This window comes from Megalops cyprinoides, chromosome 23 (assembly GCF_013368585.1).
Source record: "Megalops cyprinoides isolate fMegCyp1 chromosome 23, fMegCyp1.pri, whole genome shotgun sequence".
NCBI lineage: Eukaryota > Metazoa > Chordata > Actinopteri > Elopiformes > Megalopidae > Megalops > Megalops cyprinoides.
This window is the reverse complement of record NC_050605.1, coordinates 11,412,607-11,436,042: the sequence shown is the minus strand read 5'-3', so window position 1 is coordinate 11,436,042 and position 23,436 is coordinate 11,412,607. Positions and strand designations below refer to the sequence as shown.

Here is a 23,436-nt window from a genome sequence, read left to right as displayed (position 1 = left end):
CAGTTGTATGTTTTTAACTTCATCTGGGTATAGAAAACCTGCAAGCTATCACCGACTCAACTAAACAGAACGGCAGCCATTGTTGTATACACCTATATTTGTCATTTTATTTTCAGCTGAGTGTATAATTTTTACCAGCTGAATATAACTGTGATTCAAGCGTCATAAATAGCATGTTGGCTATCGTTAACAGAATTACAGTGCAAAATAGCAGCCATTGGAAAATTAAATTGGCAGTATAACACGGCTAGCTCTATTGTCACTGTCAGAAGGCAATACAAAGCAACGTTTGCTATTTAGGGCACCATTATAACCAAAGACATTGTTCCCAGTAACTTAAGTAAAGAGGCGCTAACCAAGGTTCTGTTTGCATTATTCACCTCCCTGAAGATGGCAGTGTCAACTGATATATTTTTTCTTTGCTAAATAAATATATACTGTTCCATCAGATTAGCTACTTCCTTTAATGCCAGCTCACTGTATAGTATACATTTTCCTCCCTTTCTGTTCGCTGAAGGCAAGGAGATCCTATAGAGACCCCCAGTAAAAGTATAACTCCTCCCAACTCTTGTTGTATCAGATTTTTAAAAAAATAATAACATGCAGTTACCAAAAGTTATTTATTCAGACACTGACTGAATGTTCATTTTAAAGCTAGTCAAAATCTTTCCCCCCCACATATTGCACCCCGAAACCAAGTCCTAAATTAAATATCCAGCGACAAGGCTATTGAAAGTAATGATTAACAAAGTATTGTTAATCGATGTTAAAGGACACAATGGCTACAGTTTAGTTCTATATCGGAGGGTTTGTGGTTTCTTGGAAGTCAGGGGCATCTATGGACCAGCTGAGGATCAGCTTATTTAAATAATGAAGAGCATTTAAGGAAACAATGACCTAAAAATGAGGATCTCTTTCACATAAAAGTAAGTCAGCATCAAAAGTGAAGCCTTGCCTTAAATGACGAGGGAAAAAAAGGCAAATCGGTTGGTACTAACTGAGAGAAATTCCTGGAGTTTCAAAGATGAACTCAAAATTTCTCAAACAAAAAAGAAGATAGTATAAAAAGTCATAAGAAACCATGTGCTTATATATTTCTCAGCAGCATATCTTCCATGGAACCATATTAGTTAATGGCCTTGTTTTTCTACCATTTGTTTGCTTTTGTATTCATTGGTTAATGGTTCGGTAGGTAAACATACAGGCTGATCCCGTCCTTTACAATGAGAGTATACCACCTCTAGCATCTTGTAGGTTAGAATATTTTTCTGGAATGCAGTAAGATAGAATTTTGAATCCCGTAATATATAATATCAGCTCTCCTATATCTCCATTTACATCTTTTAAAATAGAACATCTTATTAAAAACATCTAGATATACACAGATTAGGAAACGCTAAACAACATACAAACACATAAACTAGAAATCATTTTTGTCTGCATACCGATATATACAACTTGTGTTGGTACAATAAATAATTTCAGTCATGCGCTATCTATACAGATCATATTGCTTAAAAGAAGGGGGCATTTGGGCAGGGCTGGGGGGGTAGTAGGGGGTCATGGAGGTGTAAACAAAGGAGGGATTCTAATAGGGCCTCTACACCTGAAACTTTAATGCAAATCTGCAGGAGGGGTGCGGGGTACCATCAATGTTTGTAAAATGGGGGGAGGGGTCTGTTGGGTAGGGGTGGATGGAAAGGTGGAAATGAATGGACCCATATATCACTGAGGTATTTACACATACTGGCTAAAGAGCACTACATGGGCAGGTATTGAAAGGCATCCCCCCCCCCTTATTTCTTGGTGCTAAGCAGGGCGTCCACTTCCTCCTCGGGTTTCAACACGTGCCACTGGGCGATGGGTCTCCGTGGATTGGCCAGCATGTCCGACCAATGCCGCAGCTCGGTGCCCGTGCTGTTGAGCCCCACAAAGACCTTACCAATGGCATCGTTCTTGCCGATCTTATCATAGTCCAGAACAGTCACAACCACCTGCACTTTCTGTGAAGGGGACAGGGTGGGGCAGAGAAGGGACAGAGACAGTTAGATTATTCAGTCATCATTCGTCTGAGAGTAAACAGACACCTAAATACATGAATTTTCATTTTCTTATTGCATTGAAAAGAGTGTCAGCTCATAGAAACAAGCTTGGGAAAAGGCCTTAACTTTGGTTAAACATAGCTAAACATCACCACTTCCTGAAAGAATCACCTCTGAAGGTTTAAAGACATTGTCTGTATTACTGTCTTCCTCAAATAAATAAGGGTGGTACATGGGTCTTCCTCTACAAAAGTCAACTATAATTAATGGGTCAGAGGCTGAGGTAAACATTCCATAATAATAATTGTTTCCAGTGAATCCCACCGAAATCCATTCAGAAAACACAGACAAACAAATGAAAACAACCACCAAACTTGGTGTTCAATGATTTTTTTGTCTCGACTGATTCAAAATAGTTTTGCAAAGAAGCAAACCATGCATAAAAATGCCCGAAGAACACAGAATTAGTTTACAAAGAGCTTTGATTATGTTTCGATCCGCGGCCAGGGAAAGAGCTCGCCTATCCTTTCAGTGTTAGCCCCGTCTAATTGTTCTCGGTAGGCATGCCTAATCTGCCACAAAATGAATTATTGAAGGAAATACAACAGACTCTCTATTGGGGTGAGGTGAGTTTCAAAGAGAAATAACTGCAGACGAGACGCGGCCTCTGTGTGCATTAATTTAATGCTTTGTTTGGGTTCTTGTTGTATGAGCTCATATGAATAGCACTGATTAGCAGACACACCTACCGGTGGGGAGAGTAGCTGCTGAATGTGACTGGGAAATGGAAATGGAGACTCACGGAACAAATCACCATTTTAGAGCTGTGAAGAGCTTAATAAATTTAGAGCAATTACCGCTATGTTTAGCCAAGCCCATTGACGTTCTTCACAGCAATTCCCTGTCGCTCCGTTTTGAGTCCAATTTACCTTTCGCTTTAATTTAAAAGCACAATTATTTGAAAAGATTTTTCTGTAATAGTCTTATTCTGACACCATGGCTATTATGAGCTTTGTTACAATCCATAGAACTCCATTCACTAAAAGTTACAAAAGCCAACATCCACATAAAACAAGCTTCTTTTTTATATTGACCCGATAGTGTCATGAATAGCATAGGTTAGTATGTGTGTAATTCCTCTACGGATAGTAATTTCATCATTATCAAGGGCTGAGATGAAAATTTCCCAGCTTGGAGTAGGCATTGTGCCCACACTGACCTAATCACGTCTCATCTGGAGTTACACTGTGTGGTTGTGAAATGTCGGGTTGATGCTTGTTTTGATTGTATGGGTTATATCAATGTCATGAGACTTGCTTGCCACTACTGCTTGCCACAAATGCCATTTGGTTGGATTAATATGCAATGAAGAAACTATGCACTCATGTGTGTGAATATCTTTATGATCACATATTTTATTCAGAGATTATTAAACTGAATTGCAAATCATAATGGGATTATAACCATCTCTCTTCTAAAACTGCAAGTCAAATCAAGACATGCCAAATATACTGAAAGTAAAAGAGCAAAGGAAGTTTGAAGTCCAAACTGTACCAATTTCAAATGTCATTACTTTTGAAAGGATAAGGACGTCGACCGTTACCTGGATTTGCTCAAATGGCACTTCGAAGCTGAAGGACTCATTGTAGTAGGGGTTCAGCGTGTTCTTTTTGATTGTCGTCTTCTTTTTCTTCAGCCTCTTCCCGTTTTGCATCAGGTGGATTTTAACATACGGATCTATAGGAATAAGGGAAATTGGATTAAACACTTCCAGTTCAGAGGACTAAAGATAGTGTGCTTTATCATACTGTATGCAAAACCTCCTTTGAGATACCGGCTACCTGCCCATCATATATGACGGACGTCTTCTGTATCCATAAGATGCTGTGAAGTTACTGAAGTCTGTTTAACATGGCATTGATACAAACTGTGCCACAATTTGACTCAGACTTCCAGACATAAAAGTAAACTTTAATTCAGCAATAGATTCCTCAGAATGTGTCTTCTTTATGTAAGCACCAGCAGCATTGGTATGGCACAGTGATTAGGGAGCCAGACTTGTAACCAGCAAGTTGTAGGTTTACTACCCTTGTGTACTTTACCTGAATGGCTTAATTAAATATCAAGCTGCATAAATGGATAGTAGGCAAAAGAACTATGTCTTCTAATAAATAAATAATGTAGCAAAAAATAAAAGCAATAATTAACATCTCCTCTGCTGACCTACTCCTTCCCTTCTTGGAAATAAGACTGGTCTATCCGATTGGCTTGAGAAAATCTGATTGGGCCTTTAGTGTATTTCAGCTCTGGGGGAGGTGCCAAAAAGGCAGGGGGAGGGCAAGGTTTGAGCCCTCTTTCCACTGTAAGCATGCCAGATCAATCAACTCAGGCAGGGCGTGTGCTCAGTGGGAGTTGCCTTCTCGTGACCAAAGGCTTGCCTCCAACTCCACTGAAGGAAACCTGCTGGCATCTGAGTGCCGGGCTCATGATTCCACATCAGCTGTCAGCCAATCAGATGGTAATCAGGTTGATCAGCCTTGAAGGTTCATCATCAGCAATCAAGATGTTGAGCTGGCCCTCGTGATTTATTTATGCGCGCACAAATCAAGCACCAGGAACGGGGTGGAAAGCGAGTCAAAGATTTTGGAGTGCAAGAAGGGCTTTAGTAATATGACACCATTAAAGCCCTGCTTAACAAGGAGAAGTTCTATAATTTGTCTTCCTGAGACAGGTTGATGTAAGCTCATTTGGCAAAACCAAACACAAGAACAAAGCATTGAGTCTGAGTGACTGCACAGCAAGAAGGTGGAACTCGAAATGCTAATCACAGTTAACCAACACATGCTGAAATATTAATGGAACCAGTCTCAATTCACTCTATTCCTCCTTGAGGGAAAATGCTGCTTGTATTTATTTTCTGATTTCCACATCATGTCCCATTCTGTTCTTTAAAAAAAAAAAAATATATTACAGCTTGATTGAAATATTATGGGCAATGCTAAAAAGGCAAGTTCCGACTCTGGACATCTGCGGGGCGGCTGTAGTGGCAGCAAATATTGGTGAAGCTTAATTCCCCTAATCTTTTATTCAATTTAGAGGGATGAGGTCTGCCAGCAAAATAGCGGAATCTTGCCCGTGTCTTTTTTGGTGAGAGAGAGAGAGGGAGAGGGAGAGAGAGAGAGAGAGAGAGAGAGAGAGAGAGAGAGAGAGAGAGAGAGAGAGAGAGAGAGAGAGAGAGAGAGAGAGAGAGAGAGAGAGAGAGAGAGAGAGAGAGAGAGAGAGAGAGAAAGCAGGCTTTCCGTGCAGGAACATCCATTGTGACTGGGTGTTATTACGGGCGGCTCGGTGATGGAAGGGTCTCCGATGATAAAGCAGACAGCAGACGCGAGGTCCATGAATGAGCCCCCACGCTATCTAAATTAGAATCCTCTGCGGCATCGGTGTCAGCATTGGGCCCGCATCGGGGGCTGCCACATAAACACCTCCTATCGTCTTCTTCCATCTGCGGCGCGGTTCGCGTTCTCGCTCCTGCAGCCAGCCGGCACTCCCACCCCCAAAGAACAAAAGAGGGATTTGTCCCAGACTTTGCAGAATTTGCATGTTGCTGCACAAGTTTGGGTTTCTTAAAACAATGTAACAATTTCCCCCTCTTTTCCTGCATTGGTAATATAGCCTTTCATGGGAGGGTTGTGTTATTTTTATATGCCGGCATACCTAGATTGACACAAGTAGATGCTTTTGCTTTCATAACGTTATCAGAAATTTCATTACCGGAGACAGAAATATCATGGCGTACATCAGGATGTGCTCCAGGGCTTCGGAGAACAGGGGTAATCAGCAAAATATTGTTGACTGTCAACATGACAAACATGCTTAAATGTGAAATCATAAGCACACATTGAAAATAAATGAAGAATTATTTACAGTCACATTTACTTTTACATTTATTACAGGCTTAGCTCCGCGTGTTAATGTCACGAGCAGGCTGCACCCAAAGTGCACCTCTTTTACTTGACTTAAAATGGCTTTATATGTAGACTGATAACTGCAACACATTTGCCCCTGCAATTTTCATTTATCCCAATTCTGCTCTCTGTATAATCTTCATTACAGTATTTAGAAAATTTGATTTACATTTCATCTTTCATCCAGGAAAGTCTCATTAGATGTCTGTTTGGAAGCCATAGCTACTTCCCATTCCTAAGAAAAGACAGAAGTGAAACGGGTGCCATTAATTTTATTTAAAAGCAACCTCTTCACTGGTCGGCTTTTTATGATTTAAACAAATGACATTCAGTTACTTTAAAAGAGCTAGTGCTTTCACACAATTTTGAACTGATTCTTTTGACTTTTGGAGATTTATTTTAAACAAATATAATAAACTTTAATCGCAACATAAAAATCTGTAATATTTTAATACAGGAGTTTCATTCCCAGAGTCTTTGTGAGCTACAATATACCTGGACTTGAACTGCTTTCATCAATGTACAACTACAAAAAGATGAATGTGTGAAAGTTCAGAGGCAGAAGGGGCCTTTTGTCGGGTACAGAGAATGGTGGAGTGCAGAATTTTCTTTTATAGCCTAAAATTATAGGCGCATGTATTTAACATCAAAAGGGGTGTGCTTTCAGGGATTTTCAAAGGCATGGGTAGGGATCCAAAACTGGGTCACCAGCTGGCAATTGCTGAGTCCTGATAAGACATTTTTGTGTGATGTGTGGGATTCCAGTACATGTATGCATGTCTAGAAATGTATTAAAAATAACAAAATTAATGACAGACACTGACACTATGTATATTCTGTGCATTTTAATAACATTCATAACAAAATTACTGTCCAGTATTTTGCCTGGGTTATAAAATATTACATAGCAATGGGATTATCAATCAGAGTATGAATGCCTAATCCTGACAGGCATGTCTTTCAAGAAAAGTCCATTTTGGTTGACGGACTAGGTCAGATCTTAAAACTCACCTATGACTGTTCTCTGAAAAACAATGTTATCAGTAGTTTTCTACACACTTATGATTTAACAGGTAAGCTGACTGAAATCTGAAATTAATTCTAGAAAAAAAAGAAAAAAGTTTTCAGGAATATACTAGTTTCACTACTTGCACTAAGCATACCCAATTCTGTAGCACTTATCAAACCAATTCATAAATTGTAACTTCCAAACTAACACTTTTCCTGTGTTTATTTTTCTTTGGGCAGCCCTAGGTGCTAGTGTCTATGGCAAAACTTCTTCAAATCACTAGGCTAGTCTGTCTAAAAAATAGTATCCATACATCTATTTGGTCAATATCTCGTATTACAATATGACATGAGCTAAATGTTATGGTTAAGGTTGAGGGAGAGCACACAACAATAACATTAGATTTCAAAAATTGAGCTCAGCTGAACTTCTGCATGGTGCTCATTTTACAGCCATAAATTGTGTTGAAAGAGCAACCATTCAGGCCTGCTTTTCAATGGTCATAAAATACCTAAATACAGGCCTTTTGCCTTTAGCCAATTTGACAAAATACTTAATAGACCTGATTTGCAAAATCCAGTCCCAGTTTTGGCACATTTATCTGAGTGATGCATATGCATTTGAAGAACTGAATATGCATCTACAAAGGCGCCTGGTGTTGTGAAAATGTGAAATGGTCGTTAATTGCAAATTTCACTCATTACAGCTGTTTAAGAAATCCTGCGGGCCTTTTCTGCATTTTCTGCGGGCCTTCACCTGCCGAAATGTGCAAACAATCCTTCAGTGAATCTGCCCCTCAATGGCATTTTAAAGACGAGTCGTTTTTCAGGCCTGGGCTCATTCAAACATCCCAGTGATGTATTTTGTATCTCAAGGACGGAGCTCTGGGTGCATTCCATCCAGGGCTGCTGTGTTAGAAGACATTCATGCTACCAGGGGATGCTATCGGCTGGGAATGCGCGGTTCTCCCAGCCAAACCAAGAATGTCACACGAAAAAGCCCGCGCTGCTCCCACCAAGCCCGGTTTTAGTTCTGCGCTATTAGCTCAGGCTGTCTCTCTTAATGGCTAATTAGCGCAAATGTTTTAGATCAATATGGCAGGATCACGACTGGAAAAGTCCTGGAGGTGCGGAGTCGTAAAAAAGGCAGGCTGAGGGATTGATTTCTTGGCCCACTAAACATACTGTGGCCGACTGGTCCCTGACCCTGAAAATGACTGTGCCGTGTTGTTTTTTTTTATTCAACCATGTGGCAACGCAAATCTTCCAAATCTCTGCCTGGCCTAGCATGTGTAGAAATTGAGTCAGCAATTGGATATGATACTCTAACTCCTCTACGATGATTCATCAGAACAGCCCTGTGATTCCGGCAGTCTGTGTATGGTACAGGACATTCTGGCAAATGGATGTGCACACACTTTCAGTAAATGTGTTTCTTCTACTTAATGTTAGGTAGCACCTCTTTGTCGATACCACTGATACCACTACAGTATCACACTGCCAACCACTGAATGGCTTGGATAATGCAATAGGAGCAGGTAGCAATGGGTTTGAATCCTGATTGCTACAGACATGTCATCACATCTATTTCATCCTGTGATCAAGGCGTGGTCATATTTTCATGATATACATAATCTCATGTGAGTTTACCATGACAGCCTGTTACAAAATCTAATGTGAAGTGATTGCAAGGATTTTTCTTTTTCTGGACCCATGACATACTACAAGCTGGAATTGTTGCTTATTTGACTTGTAATAAGGCTTAATATTTGATGGTGTTTCACGCCAAACATGGAAGTGAAATGATAAAACCAAGACAAAACCTCTCCCACAGACTGGTGCTCTATGAAAAGCAGGACTGGGGGTGCAAACTTTCCTTTCACCAGTCCCAGTCACTGCAGGGGGTACTGTCAGAGTGGGTGTCTCATACCATACAAAGTCAGGAATGCCCTCAGTGACACAACTCTCTACACTCAAATTCACCACCCTGGGCGACAAGGATGACTCTCTACCTTTCTGTCTCTCTCTTTCCTTCACACTCAAACACATTTTTTGTGGTCTTTCTTTCATACAGGCACATACAGGAAGTCCAGGTGGGCAAGGATACCCTCATGTCCCACCTTTTACGACTATGTAGCAGTATGGGATACTATGAACAGCAGCAACAGGGCTCTCTGAAATCACTGTAGGGAAGGTTCTTGCTTGTTTGCACAGCAAGCCTGAGAAGCCCAGTTAATAGCCTAATTTTTTCCCCCTAAACCAGGAGATGTGCCTGTAAAAGCGTCGGTCCCCACAGCAGGATCACTGAGGCTATGGAGCACAGCTTCCCTGGAAGCCTGGTGATGGCAGTGAAACATGTGACAGCGAGAAGCACCACACCTCTCCCTCTTTCGAAAAAAATGGCGTGAAACTCCAACACGTTCAAATTCAAGCCCGTAGACTGTCTGGCACTGTCTTTTCTCTGTCCAGGAAGGGCCCGCTTGTTCGGGTTCTGAAAGCCAGGCCCTCGTAAAATAAATACAATCATCCCCATGAGATAAAAGGATGGACATACACACTCCAACTGGCGAGCCCTACGAGATAAGCCGCTCGTATTAAACACTGTGTGCTGAAAAAAAAAAGCCAGGCTCTCTATATCACCACACCAAATGATACACACCTTTTATTGAGTTCAGTGGCCCTTTGCCGCTACGATCCGGCTCATTTTGGTATGTCTTCCCCGCCGCTAGTAATCTTTCCCATTTTCTGGATGAATGGGCACAGTTCTGGGCAGAGGCGTGCAAGGTAGAGAGAGCCGGGCCACGCACCTGTACACACGCGAAATGGTTGTGGCCATCGCCGGTGCGTTGGAGTGCGCACCATTAGGTGAAAAGATAAACTCCTGTTTGTTCCCGGGGCGGGAATAATGAGGAGATATGGCGCCGTTACAGAACCATGGGTGCAGATGAGATGCGGCAGGTGTTTTCCAGAGTGCCAAGAGAATGTACTGTACCTCTGCAGGCTGCTACCACAGGGTGCAAATACTGGTAACATTATCTATGAAGCATTTTGCATAAGGATTACATATATTGATAACATCTAAATATATACTCATGAACATTTATGACAACAGATATCACAGGTTGTGCTCTGTCACCATCTGTATCTTAAGCACTATTAACATGATATTACAAACCAGAAAGTCATAGTTATGCCTTGTCCTACATGGATGTGACATAACACCCTGTTACAGCAGCACATGTCAGTGCTGGTGTCAGTGTTCAGGAATAAGTAAATCAGTAAGCGTTTATGAATGTATATTCAGTGTTTATGAAGGTGTTACATTGTACTTATTAAGATTTAATGTAGTTTTTTTGTTTGTTGAATTCGTATTCCAATTTTGATGCAACAACTGTTTTCTCTGTCCCTTCCTGGTAATCCTTTGAATTCATTAAAATAATAATAAAAGTAATGCAAACAGAATTTCAATTTCATGCAGCTAATATTCAGTTTAATTGAACGGGTATAATGCTGGGTATAAAACTGTTAGCATTAGAGTACACACAATACTGCTCTTCTGTCTCAGGGCTTTACTACGTGGTGTGTTATACAGTGGCTGATATGCATAATTAATATAGGAATAAATGGCTCTGGAAAAGTTAGCTAAGGGCACTGACAACCTTGCCTTTCATCTTTTCGGTGAAATCATCAGAACCTTTGCTGCTCCTTTCTTCTTCAAATTCAACTTATCCCTTCGAAGAATTGTTACTTTGATGTAGGAAATTGAAAGACAAGGGCATCTTGGGAAGCGATTAGGCATCGACTGACAAAATTCCCTAATTTAAACTGTGAAAAGCTGGAGGATGTAACAGAATGGTATACATTCTGAGGTCACTGAATGCTTACAACACAACTAGATCCTTTCAAATTAACCTGAGTCCTGGAGGGTCATTGTGTCCAGACACCATTTGATTCAGCCAACATCTCAACAGAACACCTCTTCCCCAGTTCTGAGAGTGTTAGCAGTTAAAGGAGAGAGAATTAATGACAGACCTTTTGGATTACAGCCCTCAAGTTTGATTGCAGTTAAACAGTCTTAAATGAATCTCACAGGACAATCATAGGCCCACCACTGAAAATTTCTTCCATCCCAAAGCTTTTTCTTGTTCCTACAATGACCATGTGTGACCCCTGAATGATCATGCCTGTACCAATCAGAAGACAGAAAGGGAGGAATCTGACCATAGAACTTTGCTTCTTTTCAAAGCACACATACATGCACACACACACATGCACAGACTGGACACCACAGCAAAGGCAGTAGTATTGATTTCACAGCATAATGGAGAAATCCTCAGTACAGATGTAGTCACTTGGTTAGGCTAGTGACAGCCCAGGGCAAAATTTGGGGATAAAAGATAGGATTAGGGCTCCATCTCTGTATTTGCAAATCCTACTTTATTTTATCAGTACCCGTTAGCAGCGCAGTGAATGTTATATCATGTTCTGACATTGACAGAATCTGGACATTGCTAAACCTCAATTACATGAATAAAATGAACAGCATTTTCTTTCATTACAGATCATATTTCTAATCTCGAATCTGTTCTATTTCGAATCTGCCCTGGCTATTATGAGCAAGAAAGCTAATGTTCTGCAAGGATATAGTACATTTAAAGGCCACCTAAGGACTCTTTAAAAAAGAGAAACTGTTTGGTTGGATGAACTAAGCATTTATTAATCCCTCCTTTCAAAGGAGGTTTTGTGGCTTGTATGTCCAACTAAATTTGCTCCCTGAGCTCTATTTTCCTGCACTAATGTCACTGTTTCAAAGAAATAAAAATAATAATAAAATGACTGCAAACAGAATTTCATTTTTATGCAGCTAATTTTCAGTGTAAAGTAAAATAAAACACTACTGATTCATAAAAGTAAAGAAAAAATTTATTAATAAATAAATAATAGTCTGAAATACTGGTAAAACACCATATGTGCGTTTTTAATATAGGTCTGTATGAAACTGAGGCCTTTGCTGACTGACAGTTGAACTGTCCCTCCATTCACACAAGTGAGCTTGTGCTCTCCATGGCAAAGACAGGTGTCCCCCACAAAAGCTAATTCAAAAACCTCTTCACGGCACTTCCAAATAATTGTTCAGTAGGCTGACTCATGTACAGGGTAAACTGCATATTTGATGAACACGAGCTGAAGGACAGAAACACGATTATGTGCCCATGATGAAGCATGGTATCGCTCAGCATGTTCCCCTTTTAACAAAAATTCCTCTTGCCGTTCGGTTCAACAGAGACTGGGGACCGAATCAATACTGCTTTTGTAGGGCGACATCACACCAACTGCCTGGAGGAAGATTATGACAGGAGCCAAAGGTAATCAGAGCTGCTTGGAACCGAGGAGAGTGAAAAATGAAACGGCACGTGAGCCCCAGCACTGACAGGATCACAATGAAAACCTCCACACTTCAACATGGAAGCAGACAACAACTTTGACTCTGGGCTCTTGCGAGTCTTCTTTAAGGTTTGAGCTGATCAAGTTCATTTATATATCATTGTATACCAGTTATGAAGCTATTGAATTAACTTTTTGTATGTCTCTCTGGATAGGAGCATTTGTCAATTTAATAAGTGTAATATCGGCAGCGCATATAATGAGGTGTCACGTTTTTTACAGAGGCATAAAATGAGTGAAATAGAACACAAGATTAAAAACCTACCTAAGGGACAATTATATTCAAAAAAACCACACAATGGCTTGCAAGCTCACGGATGTCTTTTAGTCAAGCTAATGTTTGGCAAATTGCTTTTGTGTACACAGACAGGGTTTTGTTGCAGGTTAGGGTCTATTCATAGAGCTGCTGTCTTGATGCAGAATTTAAAATTGGTTATTGTAATAAAGTTGCCAGCAATGTGTTGTACTGCTTAGAAACTTAGGACTTTACAAACAAAAGATTGCAAGATTGACTCACATGTTACAGCATTGCTGCTGCACTGCCACATAACTGGAGCTAAATATCCAGCGGTATAAGTGGGGAAAATGTAAGATATATATGTGGCCATGAATGAGCTCCACTAAGCAAATAAAGGTAATATAATGTGGAACATGTAAATGCCTTGGAAAGTGCCTTGGGCACACAGGCTGGAATGTGAACCGGAATGAAAGGAGAGGGTTTTTCTCATTTTCTCTGCGAGAGGTGGCGTCTCCTACAGAGCAGATCTCCACACAGAATGACGGAGCTGTTTGTGATGATCATGATCTGATCGCGCGGCATCAAAACCAGCGCTTTCATTTGCTCTTTCTGCCGTTTGCGAGCTGGACGCTGACGCTGACGACGGTGATGTGGACAAACACAAAGGGCAGGTTTCATTTCAGACGCAGCAGGCCGTATCTGCGGCGCATCAGAATCCAGGTTTCCCCAGCGGCCAGGGGGAGGTAAACGGAGCAGAATCCTGCGGAGATTTCAGATTGGACCGGTGCAGCCGACTCTACGCCGACACATTAAGCAGGGGGCTGAGGAAGATTCAGCGCTAATGCAACGGTGCTCACTTCCCGCTAATGTCGGGCGCGGAATGAGGCGTGACACACGGCCATGGCAAAACCTGGCTGGCTGAGGGACCGCATTCAAAATGACACAACCCAGGGTGCTCAATGTCATTTTTGCAGCTATGCTTTTTCATGTTTGTAATAAAGTTCCATTGGTCTGTGCCCTGATTGCATATTTTCACATCAACACTGAACGATTTAGAAAATAAAAACAGTTACCACCTTGCTGTGAGCTCCCATTGCTCATCTCCTGTGGCTGTTGCACGCTTTCTAGTTCTGGACCAAAGAGCACATAACTAAACTGTTCAACGCTCAGTCTCGTGTGGTTAGAGGAAGGGAGAGGGAGGGTATAAGCTACCAAACAGGACAAGCGTTGAATCAGCGCTCTCTCACACCTCCCAGCACACTCGGCAGTGAGTGACAGCGCTGTCACAGAGCCGTCACAAACCTCCCCCGAACAGCAGGCAGCGCGGACATCTGCCGCAGCGCACAGCCAATAACCACTTCCGTATCTCTTGGGCGACAGCGGGCCAGTATTACTGATGCGGAAATTGCGAGCAAACACTTCACAAGCTGACGGATCAGGATTAAAGACCACGCCATGAGGCAGTCTGTTTTGACAAGGATCGCGCCACGTGTCCAAACGAGAGGCACACTGCCTTTCCATAGGAGAAGGCTTAATGCCAGGGATTAGGATAAGCAAAAACATAAAATATTTATTCCACACTCTGGGGCTAAATGGTTTGCTTAACTCTTCATAGTGACAGTCTGTCACTATGAAGAGACACCCAGATCACCGATACAAAGGGCATAAAGATGGTGCAGCTGCCACCTTTGTGCCACTCTTATTAAACAGATTTATTATGCTTGACTTACATGACAGAGCTGGCTGTCATTTGTGTTTTGTTGACTCAGGCAATATGAGTCACGCACACATGCCACTTCTCCAACGCAGGCCTTAGGTCCATGGAAAACTGCATCAGCTTTCCATTTATCAGCCACCTACTTCAGTCCCCTTGCTCAGTTTCAGCAGTGTGGTGCATGGCCTTTTTATTTACATGTTTGGACCCGCCCTGAGCATCGCAGAATCTGTCACAACACAGACAGGCTTTATGTCTTTTTTAAAATTTTTTAAAAGGAAGTAAAACAAACAAACAAACACAACCAATCAAAAACCTGCCGGCTCACCATAGTATCTCAGTGACAAGGCCTGGCGCTGGATCATTATTAATGGAAACCTGTGTGTTATGCTGATTGCCACAGAGAGGTCAGCTGTAAAGGAGCTAATTGCCTTACGTGCCTCACATGAGAGGAAGGCTGTGTGTGGTGCTGTGCGGGTGAGGCTCCGTCCCCCTGTGTTAATCAACATGTCCTTTGTCCCCACAGGACACAGGTGCGTGACAAGAAAGGAGGTACCCTGGCCGCGCCTCTGACCGTAAACCTCACAGACCAAAATGCCTACATACTTGCGGGAGCACACTGATGAATGTTAGGCTATTAGCCTCTGGACACCCAGTACTGGTCACAAATAGCAGTTTTTTCCACTACTCCTAATCTACAAACTTCCGTCACTCAAATATGTGCTTGCTCTGCTTTAGGAGCAAGAGTACATAAGTGTATCACTTTGATTGGAACATAAAATCAACACCATCGCCGATTGGGATGGTCTGTTGTGCTCTTCAAATTCTTGAAATGAAGAAGCATTTCAGAACTCAGCATGCTTTTCAGTATTCAACTCTGAGTTCTACTGCGATTTTCATACGGCATCTGCTTTATAAATGTGTGCATAGGGCTTATTTGGAATATGTGTTACAGGAGTTATTTGGAATTTTTACAGAGAGGTTCTTTGCATAAAATTGCTTTCAAAACCATCTTTCAAAATACACAAATTAAAAGAGGTTCTTGAATAAGAACTGCAGTTTATAAGTCAGTAGCATTATCTACTGTATATACAGCAACAACAGTACTGTGGCAACATTAAAAACGTTTTAGAAAAATGGAATTAGCACTTTATTTCCATTCAACATTGGACATTTTTAGTTCCCTATAATATACCTGAGGCAGTGTTGGGAGTGGGAATGAATCAGCATTTTCTAATACAAAAGTTTTGAAAGATGAGTATGACAGAACTTTGCCATGAATCAACAATTTGTGGTTTCCTAGTTTTCCTAGAGTATGATGAGAAATAAGATGAACCGTGCATTTCTGTTCTCCCTGGATGAAGGCACCACTTACAAGCAGTGTGGTTATGAAGTGCCATTTTGAGGGTTGCTGGTGAGCACAGTGAAGCTCTATCTGAAGGCTGACTGCAGCATGGTCAATTGCAGTAGGGTGCACTTGGCTTTTGACAATTGTAGGTGAGGCCTACGTGAAAACCACTGGAAAGAAATGGATCTGTGATAATGGGGCAGTGGAGATTTATGATTTATGTGTAATCTCTGTCCCCAACAATGTGCTCCTTGCAACGTACCCCTGGTCCCACCACTAGGGTAGGCAGGGATTCGCTCCAACCAGGTACTTAACTCCTTACTGAATCAATTTACCTTCTTTCAATGTACTGTTAGCAACTCAGAGAGAACTAGAAAACTAAGTGGAGTGGAGTCTGCAAGGACCAGAGCGGAGTAGCTATGATTACCCTTTAAAACTGCTAGATGTGTACAGCTACCACCTTTAAAGTGCTGTGCCATTAGCTCACGATTCATTTTATTTATGGGCATGAAAAAATGTATTTATGTATGTTTACATATATGTAAACAAATATGTCTAAAACAATGGCCGGAGCCATCCTCTGGCTTTGCCCTGAAGATGGTCCAGGGTATGATTTCAGGGGAGGCATCTGTCTCTATTTGATAGTGATACAATTAGAGACTTCTCCCAGAGAAAGTTGTCATTTTATACAACGACACATGCTGTTTGGACAGAAATTGTTTTGGCCTCCAACAAATGTGGCTTCTTTAAGACAGATGAACAGATATGTTCACGCTGTGCTCTAGCCTAATGAATCACGGCAAATTTGAAAGCATAATTACTGTATTGACTGCTTTAGTTCTTGTGGGACATAAACAAGCCTTTGGCTGTTTTTTTTATTTTTCTCTTTCTGTTGGAAATGATTTTATAGTTTTTTTCCTTGTTAAATTAATGTGTCAGTTTGTTCCTTTATTATTTCAAGTATATATTTGTCCATTGACAAATACTTTGGAAGACGCAGCACCAGATAGGAGACATTGATTAACTGGAAATCTTCACTGTGGAGTCTGGTTTGGCAGTAAACAGCCAATCAAAAAAGGCGGCAGCATTATATACTGTAATTGCTTTCACACTATTTAGCTGTAAGGATTATTATTGTGTTATCCACACATTTTTACAAACTGTGCAGAACAGTTTCTGGCTGTGATATTCTCTTAAAAATAACTTACTAATAATTAGATATTGTTTAATTGAAACATCCAGAACTAGCATGCAGCTTGCTAATTAGCCTCTGTACAAACAGGACTTCATGATTGCCAGGAAAGTAAGGATTAGACAAATGGCATTCAATTATTTGTCGCACTTTGTAAAACTCCGGCTGAGTCATAAATACTTAGTGGGTAATTATCGTTATTATACAGGCTAGCTCTTCTTTTGTCCATCTGCCAGACATCTGTAAGCACATCAAAGCCTCCTGCCGTGTCAGAACAGCAATGACGCCCTTTTGTTTTTAGGAGTTTTTGACACAGCAGTGCATGCCCAAGTGAAAGAGACAGATAGCCAATACGATCTCTCCGACTTTTTTTTTTTTCATGCCTTAAGGCATCAAAGTGAATTTGCTTTGTTTGGTAAACACTCATTCTAGCTTCAAGCCCAACGGCAGCATGAAAAAAAAAATAACGGGGACATATTGCATCCCTCAGAGTAAGTAAAAACAAACTGTTACAAAGGATTTAGACACAACACAACAGGATGGAGGCTCTCGGCGTCTCCCATTTCTGGACGCTTCACTTCAAAACTAAAAAAAAAAAAAGGCTCAACAGTTAAATTCATTGTTCATCCTCCTGCCTCCAAGAAATACCACTGTACGATACGTTCTGTGATGAAAACCAGAAATGGTTTTGACGCACCCCTTGAAAAAGCAGAATGTGCCATATTCCTTTGCCCAGATCTGAAGAGAGCTGTGTGTTTTTCAATGCCGGGTGCTAGTCTGGGCCTGAAAGCCGGGGGCTTTCAGTGTGGAGGGAGAATGATGTCTCCTCTAATCCCAGCTCCCCTGAGCCTGAGAGAGGCTCCTGCCTCTGAGGTGAGTCTGCCTGTCTCTGAATAAAACTCTCATAAAGCTGCTCTCCCTCCCTTTCATACCACCCCTCACCCCCTGCTCACACCCTTTGTTCATGGACAGGGATTCTATGGACGCTGCTTGTTGAATCCCCACATTTTCCTTTAGGTGCTTACTGACTCATGTTCACAAATCTTTTTTTTTTCAGACCAGTCAATGTCAATGTGTGCCTTTTAAATGTGTATGATTTTACACATGAATACCAAAGAGTACCAAGAAAATCACAATGTCATAATTAGATTCAATGCATATGGCAATGGAAAGGATTGTGTACCTAATACAGACCACAGCACAAATATCCTATTAATATGTAAATTGTATACATAAATTACAGTCATTAAAACATTTACTGCCTTTACAGAAATCACCAATTTGCAATCCCAGGAATTTCCTCCACAATTGCTAACAAATGCATGGTACATATAATAGAGGAAATGGTCATTACTCACCCAGACAAAAACAGTGCTGCTACTACTACTACTCCTAGTAATAATAATAGCTTATTACTATTAACTTTATTCCAGGTAACGAACAATGACTTAGAATTTACAGTACAGAATATAAAAAAAGAATAAGGCTGCATAGCACATCCTACTACATAAAACTACCTACAAGCCAACGCAAACCTGTATTATTTTTTTGTGTATCTGAGATGCAATAATTTTCGTCCATCAAGACACGATCTACAAGCCATACTGTATCAGTAGTCCGCAGCTAATGATGGGGTTGGCTTTCCAACACTTTGGCGACACTGCTTGCATATGTTTGCCTGCTTGATGGGCAGCTCTAAACACTCACAAACCCACTTCCTGCATGGCCGATGGAGACGGGAAAGAGCTCATGCATATTATCAGCAGAATATGGCACCTGGAGGGGGGAGGCTTGATAATTGCTACTCTCACCACCCTGACAGATGAGAACCAGCACTCAGCACTTAATGTGCGGCAGGTGGGTTCGGCTTTGCGGGCTCCTTGGGCTGTCAGGCGTAGGGACAATGGACCAGGTGTGTGCTAATTGCAGCGGAGAGAGTGCGGCGGGGGGAGGACGGGTGTTTAGAGCCGGTCCAGCTGTAGCAGGGAGACGTGAGCCTAGCTGTGGCTAATTTTGCGCCAAGGTGGGAATTCATGCTAGTTTTTTTTTTTGTACCAAGCTGCTAAAGTGTATAATTTACAGTTTAACTGTAGGTGAGAATATTGGTCAACTTCAGATATGGGATTTTCTTTACCAAGCCCAGCACACAGGGTTTTTAATTAGGGGGTTTAGTCTGCAAAAGAAGAACCTCTAAAGCAGTGTACTGCAAACTCAGTGAGGTCACTTAAAAGCTCGTCCGGCAGCACTTACTGTATGGGGCACCATCTCCATCTTGTGCAAAGTGCATGCCTCGTGATCATTACTCCCGCGCTGCTGTTAGCACTCCCACACACAACAGAAGGTTCAGACTGTGTTAGAGTACTTCACCGCCCACATGGGATCCCTTGGGATTTTCTCTCTGAGAAGTGGATGATTTTGGCTAATCCTGTTTGCCTGGTCCAAAATTACATGTTAAATCAAACATAGCTGTAGTTGGTATGAAAAAAAATGTGTCTTGGAGAAAACATCAGATTTTATAAGAAAATCAGCACAAACACATTGGGCTGTTTGTATGATTACAGTGCCATGGTAAACTGATTCACTCAGGATGACATGGCCACAAAGTTCAATGGTAGTTTTTAGACACTGAACATCCCAGATGTGTCTGCTGAAGTGTTACCGAATCTAATACCCCTTGTAGCGCATTTGTTTGAGTGTGGGTTTGAGGAATACTGCCAAGTAATTGCTGTTGTCAAGCTTCTGAGACCAAAAGGGAGCTGACGACACATTTAAAGGTACCTGAACAGTGCATCAGTGAACTGCAGCACTTTGGACAGGCACCGATTTCCATTCTCCCTGACTTTAAGTGCCTATTCTCTGCCATTTTCACCTGCCCCAAGATGAAATTGAGCATTGAGCGATTGCCTCAAATCTGATCTGCAGACCACTGCAGTCAGAATTCCCTGTGAGGAGTGGTGGGAATGCACAACGAAGGCCTTTTCCACAGTTTCGTCCCGAATCCTCTCCATCTGCCGTTTTATTTAAAAAAAAAAAAAAAAACGAGCTCCTGTGAAAATTGGGACGCCTAAAAGCAACGGGCAGGGTCTTATCTTGGGCGGCCATCCGGGACTGGATCACAGAGCCGCCTTCTCTCCCCCGTCCGCCCCCACCGACCGAAAGGCCGTGATTGCTTTTCGCCACGGCTGCCCTATCGTGGCTCACCTGATAAGCCGCCCACGTCCATCTTCTTCAGGTTCTTCGCCTCCAGAATGACCACGGTCAGTTTGCCGGCGGTCGGCACGTACCGCAGGGAGAAGCAGATGTCTCCAAGTTTCTCTTGCTGTGAGAGGAAGACAGGAATGAGGGAGAAGTTACCACTGGAGTGATAGGCGAAGACACACTTAGTCCAGGTGGTGCTGATGTCATCGCTGCCCAGCAGATAACAGCAACATCATACTTCCAGCTTCAGACAGGCAATTCCAGAATCTCTACTCAAGACTTTCAATCTCCTAAACAGGTTAAGCAGACCACCTGGATGCCTGTTAACTTCTACAGCATAACTCTTTTCTCAGTGAGACAGTACAGTATATAAATCTAAGTGGGATAAAATGGTTATTTTATAGTTGAAAAGAAGTGGTCATACAGATAACACTGCTCATTGATGACAACTACCAGTGTCATCAAATTTAATATTAAATTTAACAAATTTAACAGAAAAGTCATTACTTTCTGGGAAATGGTCACGGAGTGAAATATTCTCAATATTCTGATATTTTGTGGTCTTGAGGTGGATTTTCAAGTAAATACTTTTCAAGGGATGAAATAAAGTTTCAGAAAGAAGAAAAAACACATCATTATGTATTTGTGGTCTATTTTTAGTGAGTGAAAGAACAAGGTTTTAATCTGATACAGTCCAGTAATACATACATCAATACATATTTCTCTTACATTATTTTGAACTCCATAGCTGTCTGTAGTCTAACTAGACATGCACTTCAATTTCTTTGGCTTAAGTATTTTCTGCATAAGCCCTCAGTGTCTGGCTTTTGGTGACTTCATTTTTAGATAGGATGATATAAGTATTAAATCAACAGGCACCTGGAAGGATCTCCTGCTAATGCATTCAGCACTCATTACAAATACTGAAAGATGGAGCCCCACTGTGTTTAAATGAGTGTTGATATTTACAAACCAGGGGGTTATGATTGTGTATATGATGTCATTTTATTCCAGCTAATACAGAAAAGAAGGGAGGATCTGGCACTGACTGAGGTGTTTTTTAACCTGTAGATTTCCAACTTAGTAATGAACAAAACCACTAAAATTAATGAAACCACATTTTGTCATGCAATTCCTGTGTAACAGATAATTTAGAAAGGAAGTAATTAAATGGGCACAGTTTCTTCATATAAAAAATATTTATTGTTATTGAGAATTTGATATGGGGCATTGATTCAAGTGTCATAATTTCAGAGGCATAGTGTCTGGACAAAACAATCAAACATTTGTCACTGTCAGTTTATCAGAATCAATCACTGAACTGATCAACATTTTATTTAGTGAGTGTGTTTTGTATCAGCTTCCTTTTACCCACAGAATGGCCTGATATCAAACCTACTGCAAAATACTTAGTACACTCCACCTGCTACAGGTATGTCTCCAGCTGTACTGGCTGGAATCAGACAAGGCCTGCATTTGCCTATTAGCTTTTATATGCAATGGACCAATTAGGTTTGACAACTTATTTTAGTCTTTAAACATTTAGAGATGAACGGATATTGATTTCGCAGTATATGCAATCAGCAGAATATCATTTAAATATGTCATGATGAGTTCCACAAAGGTAACCCTGGATGTGAGTTTATCATTATAGCATTTGTATATGAAAGAAGCACTAACTATAACCAAGAAAAAGCCAAAGGAACAGACTTCTAACAACGGATCACATACGCAGAAAATAGCACTGAACACAACACGCCATCTTATCTCTTATTTTCTTCTTGCCTCAAGCCTTTCCCAGCGTGTTTCAGTAATGAGAAAGCAGCAGCATCTTCACTGCAAGCTGCCAATGTGACAAGACTTAAATACTGTCCTTCCTGTACTTCCTGAATAGAAAGAGATCTTCCATTATCGCCAGTGCTCAAATTGTGCTTTTGGTTGCACAAAACAGTACACTACACAAACACAACTCATCTAATCACTGCTTACCACTAATTCCATGCAGTAACATACTGCACATTTAATACAGCTATGTAACAATCGTCTTTCTATGTCTATCTATGTGTATGCAGCAAAACAGCCATGGAATTTGCCAAAATGCCCTAGACCGCCTCTTTCCATGCTACTTGTTGTGTGTTATTGATAACTGGTGGTTTGTGTGGAAACTGTAAAAGGCAGACCCTGTTGAAAACAGATAGTTAAGTGTATGACAGTGTGCCTCAGTATGTCTTGAGGACTTTACCTTTGGAAGGCAAAATCTGTTTCAGCTTTTAAACACTAATGTTTGTGTGGGGATGAAAAATACCTCAGTGAAGCAAAGGGAACCATAGATCAAAGGTGCCTCAAAGGTTTTCTGTGAAAGTCAGCTGGATAATGTCCACAAAAGAAGTGAAGCTGTTGGACTTTTGGAGGTATAAACCAGCATCAGAAACAGCTACGATCCTCATGTGAAGTGGGGCAGAGGCCAAACAGCAATTCAGTGTCATCTACAATGCTTGTTTGTTGACTTGCTTGTCTTATGCGATGCGAGGGTTAAAACATGTTCTTGGAAAACGAATTGTCTTGTGTGACATGTGTATGTAGCTGGAATATGAGAAACTTACTCAACGAAAATTACTCGAAAAAAAAAATCAAGGGAAAGAGTTTGACAGTTGGGTGTATTGTATCAAGCCTAGATAAAGACAGTAGCCCATATGTGGCTGAGATGTAAATGCTTGGTATTTCCAACCAAGCATTTTGGTTGATTTCAGTTTTTCATAGAACCAACCCAGGAGCCATATAAAGAAAATGCTTTCCCCTCGGGGTTTGCATTTGTTGGTCACAATTTGATTCCTATAAATATGCCTTTCTCATAAACTGGCAACTTATATTGGTTTCACACTAAGACTGAACACTAAACACTATTTAATTGTTTTTTGTTTTCTTTAGTATTTAATTGTCTGCAATAAAAATGATACAGAAACACAGTGTATAACTGTCTGTCATTGTGCCGACCCCAACTCTATGATTGGTTACTGTCGAACCACAGAGAAAAAAAGTTTCAGTGGGGTTAAAAAGCACAATGTGGCAGAAGGGTAACGTCTGTTACTTTTGAGATAGTGGAAGACATTCAATGACCCATTGACTGTCAAGAGTGTTAAAATCCTCTCTTAGGAGTACTCGAGGTAGTGAATCAGCACTGTGTGGATAAACTCACACACTTACACACACACACACACACACACACACACACACACAAACACATACATACACACACACACACACACACACCACTGCAGAGGCAATA

At 41.2% G+C, this 23,436-nt stretch overlaps 1 protein-coding gene across 4 annotated transcripts in view; it reads right to left on the bottom strand.

Annotated features, from left to right (window-relative positions):
* Positions 1–1,024: 1,024 nt before the first annotated feature.
* Positions 1,025–23,436, bottom strand: part of LOC118770553 (synaptotagmin-1) — a 191,405-nt gene continuing 168,993 nt past the window's right edge. For all 4 annotated transcript variants that reach the window (XM_036518294.1, XM_036518298.1, XM_036518295.1 and 1 more), the window contains 3 exons: positions 20,154–20,271; positions 3,646–3,779; positions 1,025–2,003 (listed from right to left, as the gene is read on the bottom strand). In XM_036518294.1, coding sequence (XP_036374187.1) covers positions 1,797–2,003; positions 3,646–3,779; positions 20,154–20,271 — 459 coding nt within the window. In that variant the 3' untranslated portion in view covers positions 1,025–1,796. The remainder of the gene's footprint in view (positions 2,004–3,645; positions 3,780–20,153; positions 20,272–23,436) is intronic.